The 12,343-nt window shown below is 44.5% G+C and overlaps 1 protein-coding gene across 5 annotated transcripts in view; it reads right to left on the bottom strand.

Annotated features, from left to right (window-relative positions):
• Positions 1-12,343, bottom strand: part of NfI (Nuclear factor I) — a 94,456-nt gene that overhangs the window by 16,334 nt on the left and 65,779 nt on the right. For 4 of the 5 annotated variants that reach the window (XM_050167314.3, XM_050167315.3, XM_050167313.3 and 1 more), the window contains 4 exons: positions 11,105-11,259; positions 9,393-9,516; positions 5,838-5,936; positions 4,399-4,517 (listed from right to left, as the gene is read on the bottom strand). In XM_050167314.3, coding sequence (XP_050023271.1) covers positions 4,399-4,517; positions 5,838-5,936; positions 9,393-9,516; positions 11,105-11,259 — 497 coding nt within the window. The remainder of the gene's footprint in view (positions 1-4,398; positions 4,518-5,837; positions 5,937-9,392; positions 9,517-11,104; positions 11,260-12,343) is intronic. The other variant, XM_055064277.2, reaches the window with a different exon arrangement.

Here is a 12,343-nt window from a genome sequence, read left to right as displayed (position 1 = left end):
ACTGCTAGGCCTAGCTACTTCGACATTCACTACCAAGCTTCTTGCTGTTTGATGCCGTATGTTTCATTGAAACAATTCGCCGCTGCTAGCAATGGCGACGACTCCGCCTTTGTAATAATCCTTGCCAATGGCTTCGGAGCATAGAAAGAATGGCGCGATGCACAATGCCAGTTCCTGAAAGTCAGCTTCGCCCCGATACAGCGTTGTCGCACGGTGCAGCGTATTAAAGGTTAGAAGGGGGCTATCCGCCTCTTTCATGGCGCGACGGCGCATGCGCCCTGCCCTAGCGGATTAGTCGCGAAACGTTTTGGAAGGGTCGTGTGTGTGACCGCGCGCCGGCAAGTCCCCCGAAAAATAAAAAAGCGCTCGGAAACGCGCTGCTGCAAGCACTCGTGCCGTGTACCGCGTTGAAACTACTGGTAGCTTGACGTCGGTGCGGTGCCGAAAACGTGCGTAGCGTAAGATTGCAACTCCACTTTAAAAGAGAAAGCGGCCAGGGCATCGTCCGAGTTGTCCGGACTGCGCCGTGAGCCAGGTAGTTGCTGCCTTTGATAAATGGCTCGCTAATTTAAGGAAACACCCCTGCGTTACCCTTGGGTGACACTTATTAAGTACATCAGGTTGCTGACGAAGTTTTTTTTGCAGCGTCGGTCCTCACTTGCTGGTGGTGGCAGCGCGTTCCTGACTGCACGTGCTCGTAAGGCGCGGCAACACTGGGTCGATCCGAGACCGACAAGACGCTCACTCCAATGATTGACCGACTATTGTGTGTCACTGAAGCCTTTTTACCATACAAGGTCGACAACGACGCAACCGATGAGCGCGAGTTGTACTGCGACAGGCTTTCTTGTCGAAGGCACCGGCAAAATCAGCGTGCCGACCATCGTTCGACTGAACCCCGCGCGATCGGCCGTCGAACCGACAACACAATAGCGACAACGTCTTCGCTTGTATACAGAATTAGTTGTGCTCAAAATGAGTCAAGCACGCCTACCAAGTTGAAATGCACAAAGCTTTAACCCTCTCAAGCCGTGCCCACGAAGTGTGAGCCAATGTCGATCCTGTTCAGCGAAGATTAACCTGGCGCCGTCGAGTTCGTGCACTCGCTACCGGCGGACCTGAAGTGAAATGTAAGCAGTTAAGTCGAATGAAATTGCTTTTATAGTTCAATTCTGGCCTTAGCGATTTGAAATCAGCTACACTTCACTTCGCATGGTGATTACACAATAAGCGATAAGCGGCGAGACAGCGCTGTGTCAACGTCTGCACGTCACCGTACCTGTAGGCTGTTGGCCGCATTCGCTACGTATATCGGTGGGCCTGTACGTGTTGCTTTGCCGACACGTTTCTCAATTTCAGAGATGCACTGTTTGCCTCTGCGTCAAGCGGCAAACAAGAGACGGTGTATTCAGTATACAGCAGCATAAACAACCGCCCCGCTCATTTATACCAACGCCGTGTGAACGATGGCATCAGCGCGTTTTCTTGCGAGAACAACATGGCCTACAAATGAGCACTTATGCGAGCACAGTTTTCTCTAATAATGCTCTATGTCATGCTAAATCTGTAGGTACGATGGAGTTAAAGAAGAGCGACAATGACTTAACAGCCCGTAATATATGTATCTGGATCACATCTGCCATTGTTTAAGTGGTCCGGCCGCTCATATTGACTCGTCTCAGGGTGTAACAACATGGGACATATGCGCAGATATGCATGTTTTGCTACATTTTGACGCTATTTCAGATCAGCGATGGACCTTTTCCACAATATTTGACGATAACAATGACCTGCGGCTGTAGATGTCGATGTAAACAAGTACACCGCTTTAACAAATCTGACGCAGAAGGCTGCGCTAGAAGACCTTTTGAATATGCGGAACGTCTAATGTGTGAAAAGAATACAAAAAGTGATGTGCAAGTGCAGAAATCAATGACAAATTCCAAGGCAGCCGTGCCGCCAAACGGAACTCAGCGTGCCTTTATCGGCAGCACTGTTTGCAGAACTCAGGCGTGCTCACCCAGTAGTCATTGAGTGCGACATGGCTTCAGGAACGATATGCTGTCCCGAAGAAGCCATTAATAATGATTCGCGATCCACGAAACGCACAACCGACGCATACTCGTGGCCACAGGCACACAAATCAACCGGCGAAAGCCCCGGGACCTTTCCAAAACGTTTTTAGTGGCGTGAGGCAGAGGGCAGCACAGGAAAATGAAAGAGGCGGATTGTCATGAGAGATGGTATGTTTCCTTTAATTATACACGCATGCACCCACTGTCTCCTGTCACAGTACGAGCACCGATATGCCTAATAAGTGTATACTGGCAGGCCTTTAAAGCTATTTCGGATGTGCCTGCGGTGATTTGAGCCCTTGGGAGCAGTAATAGGCATGCATTCATTTTTTGAGAACACCTGATTTTTTTTTACGTTTTCGCGGCCCCTAGGGAGTCTGAAGAATCATATTTTGACTGTAATTTGTAAATATGTGTGAATAAATCTTCTGGAGTTTCCCACCCATGTTAGCTCAGAGCACATGCGCCACTACAGGTAAGTCCTCCATTCCATTAGTTTCCATTAATTCAAACTTCTTTTAATTTGAACACATTTTCAGGCCCCTTCAAGTTCAAATTATCAAGATTTGACTGTATAGCAATAAGGCCAGGTATGGTAACATTGACAATACATTTTGAAAGATGAGTGCTTCGCTCCTCTCTTTCAAGTACGCTCACGTGTGGCAGACACAGCAATTGCAGCAGCAAAGCAATCCAGCAGATCGGGTGTCATGGCACGTTTGCCTCCTGGATATACTGGAACTGACACGTGTTTGCAGAAACAAGCATTATATTAAAGCATTCAGAGCACTCTGATGCTTGCCAGCATTTCTTTTTGAAGTTTAGAGGGCTCAGGTGCCCATTTTATGCAAAATAAAAGGAGTAATGAAAAGTAAAATATGTCATGTCAGTACTTCTTTAAAGAGACATAAAGTGAAACAAAAATAAATTTAACCTCATAAGTATTATTTCAAAAGTTTATTTTCTCTGATTTAACAATAATGGGTCAATTACTAAATGACAACACAAATTTTGTGCCAGAACCCCAGCATCAGTGTGTCAGTCTCATGTCGCAGTTGTGAATGGATTTTCTTGTACTTGGGCCACGGTGCCACTATCTCCAATAAAAAAATTAATGAGGCCTGAGAGGACATAGTCAAAATCCATGACATCGTGGCAAGCTGGTGCAGAAGCTTCAAGGCAGTGTCGGCACCTGTTTTGGCACCCGTTTCACTTTTTGGGGAATTCCAGTATAGGGTAGCTTATTACAGCTCAACTTACTAATTCAGTTAGCATTCTTTGGGAACGTCACCCACTTTGCAGCATGTCTGTCTGTATCTAAACTTTTTCACACCAACACGAGCCACTAGGTATGTGCCCCTGGGTGTGTGTCACTTTTCAATGATGAAAAAAGAGTTAACATTTAACATTTAACAGTTAACATTGCTCGGCATAATCAAAGCTGAGTCTTACATACGCAGACAAGATTGTCTGAATATAAATTCAGAAGCATGCTACGCACGTATTTCACAGCAGCGTCCCTAGATGGCGCAGCGTGTCTAGTAGGAAGCGTGAGAGAAGAGCTTGGCTGCAATTATGGCTCACAGATGGCATGTTTCAGTGGTGGCCATACATAGCAAGCCACTACTGTTATGATCGACCTGTCGAACGTGAGAAATGTTCAGGCGTGCGTTCTCGTGACGAAGTGGTTTCCCTCGTCCCAAAAAAAGCTGTTAGGATAAGTCTGGACTTCGACCTCTCAAGCATGGGAAAGATTTAAGCGGGTGTTCTCATGTCGACATAATTGCCCTCTTCCCCGAAAAAACGTCACCCCTTGACGCCCTGAGCAGACACAAAGGGGAGAACCCAGAGGAGACATGAAAAGGAAGAGCTTGTTGCCTTCACAACCTGACAAAGGCACTGATACTTCCACAAGTTCCCCAAGTTTTCTGAAAGACATTGACGACCACAAGATCACGATGGTTTATTTAAGGCCGTCCTGGCCCCGTGTTAATGAGAAAAGCTCGAGACTCGGGTAGAGTCACAACCATGTACCAATGAAGAGAATACATTCTTCTCTACTGTTTTTTTTTGGCATCATCACGATGTCCGCCATCATTGTGATTTCCCAATTCTTGTGGTGAAGACCCACCTCACCCGGTCGAGATCATATCACTACAGTGCTTCAATGCTAACTGCATCAATGATGAAAGTCATCCTGAGATGGTTTCTGCTGGAATGCTTCTTTCGCCTTTAGCGCCCCTAACAGCAGCTGGCACAAAGCATAACTGCAACTACTCCTCCATGACCAGCTTGGATACGAATGTGCAAATGGCGCTCTCACCTGTCCCTGTGAGTGGATGTGGCCAAAGGTGTGCTCCGATGTTGACCGAGCCAGGAAGGGGCTGGACGAAGTCCGGACTGTGGCTGTCACGACCGAGTCACTCCCAACGCTGCAGGCACCTGCTCCCAACGATCAATGTAAACATCGTGAACACCACAGTAAATGTGCATTGAATGGGACTAAGCGGGATAAGCAACACAGAAGTCTAATACCACAGAGATAAACTCATTCGAAATTGAATGCGGTGGTGTGCAAACGTTTCAAGCTTTCAGATCACAACATCCTCTTCAGTCCAGAAAGTTGTGACAATCTAAAGCACAATGGTACTGCTACAGTCGGATGAAAGCACACAATGTGGCTGTGTTTTGCTGCCATTCTTAAGGAAAATTCAGTTTCATATCAGTGTCAGTTTGCTTCTTTTTATCTGTCCCTAGTGGTCCCCAATGCTTAGCTGTTGTCTGTGTAAGCATGTAGCAACAACTTGCTCAGCTCAACATCCTACCACTGTTTCCCTGTGGCATCAAGCTATGTTGAGTGGTGACTGGTGTCAATAGCAAGAGCAGAACAAATTTAAAATGTGCACATATTCAGCTGGCCAAATACAGTAGACGTCCGTTAATTTCACTTCGGTTAATTTGATCCTGACCGAAGGCCCCGCCCAGCGCCCATACGTATGTGGGCCCAAACTTCGTTATTCATGTAGCATGAATGTAGGTGGTGGTGACAATTTTTCCTTTCATGAACCTTCCTCCTCCTTGTGGGATTCCACAGAATTGATTTGCCATACAGCAGAAGTGCCACAAATTGCTTGCAGTGCAGGGTTCATGCAGCGAAACCCTCATGTAGATTCTAATTGCGCCCCAGTGCCACACCTTGCATTACAGCGGAGCATTCAGTGTACCAAACATGAACTGCAAGCTGGCATACAGTTCCAAAGCATACCTTAAGCAATGTATGTTGGTGCACATAGAGTTCTCAGAGCTTAGCTGCTAAAAACTTCATGCTTTTCATGGCCTCAATTCAATTAGCCTGAGGCTTTTTGTGATTGCAAGAAACCATTAAAGATTGCTGGAAGTTTCAGTTAAAAGTTGTCTCTGCATCCTTTTATTATACAAATTCTAATATATAGTTAACCAAATGTACCATGCGCTCAAATATGATATGCTATCTGGGCTTGACCTTAAAATCATGTGGAGACACACGTGACAAACGTGATAAGTAGTCCCAGATTATATGACTCGTAGGTTATCTCATGTTTCCATGCTATACTTTAAGAGTAGCACACTCAAGGGTTTCACTGTATTTGCAGATGCCAAAAGGAACTGAGGGCTTTTGCTTGAGAACCATTGCATGGGGTAGAACGCCTAGAGAAGTTCCGAGCTGATAGTTGAAAGTCAGCTACAGCCAAAAGCCAGACTTGAAATCATGCCCATACTAACCGCCGGGGCTGGCCGAGTCCTCCTTGGGGCCACCGTCTTCTGGCCGAGCCCCTTCCACGCTGGGTGGGCTACTCTGTGGCTGTGGCTGATTGCTCGGGCCTGGGCACAACAATTAAACGGACACAGGGTCTAACACCTCTGTCTCCTGGCATTCCACTACATTCCTACACCTGACACGAAAGATGCAACTAATTGTCTTAACCTACCATTTTCTAGAAACACATATAGGTGAAAGTTATCAGAATTCATCAGTGCTTTCATATAGAACACAATACCCAATGATGTTAAATTAATGCCTAATTTCGCTTTGTCCATGAAGAAAATGCTATTTAAAAATGAACGTTCACTCTAGAGGTTGCCTTCCCATCTAATTGATTTGTTGAAAACTAATAAGTTCTGAAAGTTACTCTGTGAATATAGCGTATTTGTTTTGTGATATGTGTCACACTGACATGCCACTGACATGTTGTGTATTTATAAGTGCATTTCAGAATTCGACTATGTAACAGTCTATGGTTCTTTCGAGATAATATCGGTCAGAGACCAAATGTGGGTGAACGGTGCTCTATACCCCGGTTCACATATAGGAAGCAATGCTATGAAGGCTAGGGAGGCTTCTCCGACTGCTTACATTTGCATAGTATCCCATATATAAGGGAGACATAGGCATGCATCATATAATTCGACCTAAAATTAAAGGCGAACTGACATGAAAATTTGGTGTCCCCTTATTTTTTTGGGGGGAGGGGGGGCAGCTGTTGACTCTATAGTTACGGTACGAAGCCTCAATCCCTTGAGAGCACTACAAATGAACAATTACTGCACATTTCGTATGGCCTACCCAAAATGTCAAGTGATGCCCAGCCATGGATGTGAGAAAGGCTACTTCTCACGTCACCAAACGAGGAGGTTGCTGGGTGCGGTGGTTGAAGGGCATACAATCACTGGGCCACCGAAAGCTGCCAGACTGGCCCTTCCAATTGTTTGCTTCTCTTGGAAATGCAGGAGGACGCTCTCTCCTCTACTGTCCTGTCGAGTACTGAATGGACTCGGCTAGAGGCACCATGGACGCAGTGTGTGAGTACTCGTCAGTGGTACCTGGTACCACGGGACCACCACAACAGGTTTCGGTGACGAAATGGGTAATCTTTGTCACGTCCACAGTTGCGCTGCTCTTGGCACGGGTTTTGAAATTGTCGTATCAAAAGCTAAGGTAAGCTATTATATGCTGCGCTCCCGGGGAATTGAGATTCCATTGCACAATAACTGGATTGAGGGCCACCCAATAAGTAACAAAGACAGGACAAGAAGTTTCTGTCAGTATTAAGGCGCATAGTTTTATGTCGCAAATTATGATGCAATTATTACATGGAGGGCATTGCAGGTATGAGCCTATTTACATCCAAATGAGCGGAGTGACACATTACTGTGATCAGCAGCCACAGCGCACCATCTTGCACTCGCTACCAGAACATATTATAAGTATATCACATACTGGAAACACAAAAGTGTGCACATATTACACAATTTGATGTAACCTTACGTTCAGAAGTTGTAGTTGTAATACGTGACGCAGTCACTGCATAGAAAGCATCGCAGATAAAAACACAAATGCACTGGGAAATGCGCCCAGTGAGACTTCTATGACTGTACCGCTTGTGTAGCTTCTGTGGGGTTTCCTGCTGTGTTGGTGGAGTATAGCTAGGATTGAGAGGAGGAAGAGAAGCAGGGCGAATGGACATAATGTACAGTGTGATCCACTGTTAAAGGGAACATCCAAACGTGAACCTCTTACTTTTCGGGCGCCCCAACTGCAAGTGGCTGTAGAAGCAATGTTAGTGCACTGCACAGATGTGTCAAAAGGAGTCAGAGCTACCAACTATAACTTAACTGCTGCAAATCTAGGTGATCGTACTCTTGTGAGAGAGGACGATTCAAACATGCTCTCCACTCAAGTGTTCCCTTTAACAGTGGATCTCTCTGTACATGTACAATGGATGTGCAGTGTGTTCGTGTTCTCAGTATCGGTTCCGGATTGTTTGTACCGCTGGCGCGATGCCGCACCCAACTTTGTAAGCGTACACCTGTGTTCCTTTTCCCCTCATTGGAATAAGCTCATTTTTTTTTCCCTGGTCCGTGTTAAGGAAGTCGCACGTCTCTTTTCTGTGGCACTTCGCACCCCGGCCGTTAGCGGCCGCTCTGTCAAGGCACTACAACGTTCTAGCGTGGTGCTAGTGGTCAACACATTTCGAAACCGAAACACAACATGCAACACAGTGGTTGATTAGCGCAAAGGTACGGGTGTCAAGAGGGTCCCTTTAAACGGCACAGCTAAGCTGTACCTCCAGCAGAACCAAATAGAAAGAGAAATATCACAGCAGATAATGTCCTGACACCACCTGATGGCAACAGGTACAATGACTGTATCAATATTATGGCCTCTGAGATATGGAAGTCTGACAGCCGATTATGTACTCCATGTTCATGTATATAAGCTTGGTGCAATGACAGACGAGCAACACAATGTCCGTCTGCATCAGCACAGCTTTGGTTACCGTGACAACGATGAAGAAAGTGAAAGTGCCGTGAATGTACGATGATGCTGGCATTTGATTTTTGATAATATCACTCATATGAAACGTATTCAAAAGCTTTCTATTGGAAAATAACCCCGAGGCAATGACCTTATTATATGACATGTTTCCCACCGTATATAAGAGGGGATGCAAGGTGTCTTTACTATATCTATCACCTTCCTGTCATTGCTTGACATTTCCACCTCATTTTCTTTGTGATGCTTGTTTATCAGCTTTTGAGTTTCAGCTGCACTGGCAAGTAAATGTGACTTACACTACACAGTTTAATCTCTATATAACAAACATGGACGTAATGAATTATTGAATCATCATCATCATCACTGATGATGAATTTTGTCCACTGCAGGACAAAATCCCCTCCTAGTAATCTCCAGATTGGGTAATCTCCAATTACCCCTGGCTTGCATCTGATTTCTTTTTTATGATGCCTGCAAATTTCCTCATTTCGTCAAACCATCTAGTCCTCTGATGTCCCTGTCTACTCTTTCCTTCTCTTGGCACTCATTCTCTATAAGCCTAATTGACCACCGGCTATCTGCCCTATGCATTACATGTCCTGCTCAACTCTTTCTCTGAATGACTACTAGAATATTGATAACCCCATTTGCTCTTTAATCTACATCCCTGCTTTCCTGTCTCTTAATGTTATGCCTATAACATTTCTTGTTGCATCGCTTTTAGCGTGGTTCATAACTTTTCAAGCTTCTTTGTTAACCTCGGAGTTTCTTCCTCGTGTGTTAGTACCAGTTGAATGCAATTGAATTATTGAATGAAATGAAATAAACCTAATGTCTGTCACCAATATCAATATGCAATGAATACATACTTAAACAAATACTGAATCTAATGAAGATATTTTTATGTCAGATGCGACTCCGTTGTAATGAGCTTTGACTGTAATATATATATAAATGGCAATGAACCTATATATGAAAACTGGGACAGCATTCTTGATTACCTGCGGACCGAATGATGGCAACGGGCCGTGCCATGGGGGCTGGTGGAGGCGGGGGCAGCATGGAGCTCGAGTAGAATTGCGGGAGCTTGGAGGGGCTGCCTCGCACTCCGGCATCGGGGCTGGCCTGTGTGCATCAAGGAGACACCAACTGTTTAACGATGGTCTAAAGGAACACTAAAATAGAAACACTGCACCGCTTTATACAGTTAAAGTATTCTTTCAAAAGTTAATTGCTGTTAATTTCATAGTAGTAGGTCAATTATTAGACGAGAGAAGGTGAAGGTCCAAGTACAACTTTTTTTTTCTTCTTAATTTCGTGCAGATTTCACAGATTTCATCGTATTTAGGGTGTTGTGATTCAGCAAAAGTTCTTAAAGGGTCCCTGAAATGGTTTGCACAAATTTTGTGGACGCGTAGGGTACAGGTACAGTAAAACAGTAGTGCCACAATTTAAGGGATGCATTCAATAGCAAGAGAGCTACGGACGATTACAAGTTACCCTCTTGCCTAGCCAGGCCTTTACTCCTCAACTCATTCGCTGAGTGATCGGGGCTAAGCTCCGCCTTCACTGGCTCTGCATCATGATGTGATTAGTCATCTATTTCCAGTTGTCATGGAGCCAGCATGCTAAGCCTCTTCAACTTCTCCGCTAAGCCGCCTGACCGTCAATGCTCAGCGAGAGCTATCCAAGCTGCGAGCGTTGTGTCGCAATTATATATATTGCTTAAATATTCCTACCTCAGACTGGTCAGTCAGGTCAAAGTGGTTGAATGCTTTAAAACAGCTACCACATCACAGTCTAAGTTGCTTTTGCACCATAACACCCTACATAATTACATATAACTGACCAACTAAACTTTAAAAGGACACTAAAGAGCAACATCTTATCTGTTTCAGACAAGTAAACTCCAAAACTTTTTAAGCCTTTCTTCGGCAAAAAAATGCTTTATTATTATCAAAGAAAATAAAACCCAATCCTTCCTTTTTCAAGTTTTATGCTGAAATCTTAGCAACAGTATGTCCATTTGCAATCATGGATTGGCTGGACCAGCCTTCTCCAGTCAATCATGGATTGGCTGGAGAACTGGCTCTGGTTCCTTCACGATGAAATGTAGCCCTTCTTTGCCAGTGAAGAGTTACCTAGAACTGGCTTGGTTCTTTCACGATGAAATGTGGTCCTTCCTTACCAGTAAACAGCCAAGTTGAAGTGGCTACATTCCATCAGCGCCATTATGCTAATGTAGAAACACCTCGTAACAATAAAGTGCCTTCAAAGTTAAAATACCAGTAGTTTTAAGAAAATGCTGCACTAGCTACGCATGTGTTACTTGCACAGGTGATCTATGGGCTTAATTTCTAGCGTTTCACGAAGAAAAAGAGTAAGCAGATATGTCATTACCAAAAATTTGTAAATCAACTTTTAATGTTTTGTGGCTACAGAGTATGTTACCGTTAGAAACTTCAAGACAATCGTATTTTGAAGTCAGTTTCACTTTCTTTGAAGCTTCATCACATTACATGCTGTAACAGAAGGCTCAAGGAAAGGAAAAGCTGCTTAATGACAGCTTGAGGAGTCCTGCCCCTTTCATGAGCAATGACAACAGCTGCGAGACAGCGTTAATACAATGCCAAAGCACTTGATTGCTCAGCAGTTGATGACACACCTGCCGGTGACTCAGAGTTTGCAGCATAGGACTGTATGGCACACACACCTGCGTGCCAGAGTTGTGGGCCTCCTGGCAGACGAGGTTGACAAAGTCGGAGAAGGTGTCGCCATTCTCCTGGTACTTGCCCGCTGGGTGCAGGTAGTACGATGGCCCGCTCAGGGGAGGCCCTCCTAAGGGGCTGCTCGCACCCCCTGCTACCCCTGTGTAATAATAAAAAAAAAAGGCCGCGGGTGGTTCATTAATCAATTTTTTCGAAGTCAGAAAGTACATACAAGAGAAATAAAAACCCCCACTTCAGACTATACTAACTCTTCGAGGATGAATAGAAAATGGTGAATAGGTGTAACAAGATCGGGATCTTTTGACTCGTGCAAAAAAATCTGGTGAATTTGTAGAGACAAAGCCATGTGTTATACCTGCTTGAACAGCGCAGAGTTTAGTTATAAAACATGACAACAGAAGGTGGGCTTCATTGCACATACATGTACACTTACTAAATTACTTCATGAAATAAAGGAACATGCCGATATTTATATTACTACATTATATAGATATTTGTGGGGAAGAAAAGTAGTGTATGCAGCTATTTCGTTTTTTTTTTCTATCCTACTTTTCTACGAGTCCTGTCAGGTGTAAGATATATAGTAGTTCAATTTGTATAAAGATGCAGAAACAATTCTGAATAAGCAAAAGAAAACTATTTTGAAACCGAAACTGAACTTGACTGAATATCTGAGCGCTGCTTTTCATGACATCTCTGCGGACTTGAGATCAAGTATGCATCAGCAAGAGGAGTGCTCGTGGTGAAATTCTCAGACATCCTCAACTACAATTTGGCTCACCTGACTTCCCTTTTGGTGAAAAATAAAACAGAAGGATTGTGTTATGTAGGTGCTGCCAAAATCTTTACACCAAAACAGAGGTAGACCACAGCCTCTCATAGCGATAACAGTCTGCACACATTGTTTAAAGGACAGGTACACAAGACCCAAGATCCAAGCACCAACATCAGTTCTCCCATGCTGACATCATAACAGGCAAGAAGAGGGTGGCCAGCAAATCATCTGTCCAAGGGTGTAGTCCAGGAATGTGCGTGCCAACCTCCAAAATTCATTTACACACAAGTCATTCGTGCTGTTTGGTGTACGCTGTTGATGTGCGGAGGAGAACTTAAAACACAAATGTGCTGCGGCTCGTGGGCCTGAGAATATCACTGGCCTCTTAAGTTCACTGTAGGACAAACACCTCTCGCATTAGAAACAGGAAGGAAAGGTAGGACCAAAC

The sequence above is a fragment of the Dermacentor andersoni genome, chromosome 11, assembly GCF_023375885.2.
Source record: "Dermacentor andersoni chromosome 11, qqDerAnde1_hic_scaffold, whole genome shotgun sequence".
NCBI classification, from domain to species: domain Eukaryota; kingdom Metazoa; phylum Arthropoda; class Arachnida; order Ixodida; family Ixodidae; genus Dermacentor; species Dermacentor andersoni.
Note: the sequence above shows the minus strand (reverse complement) of the source record. Positions and strands in the feature narration are given on the sequence as shown.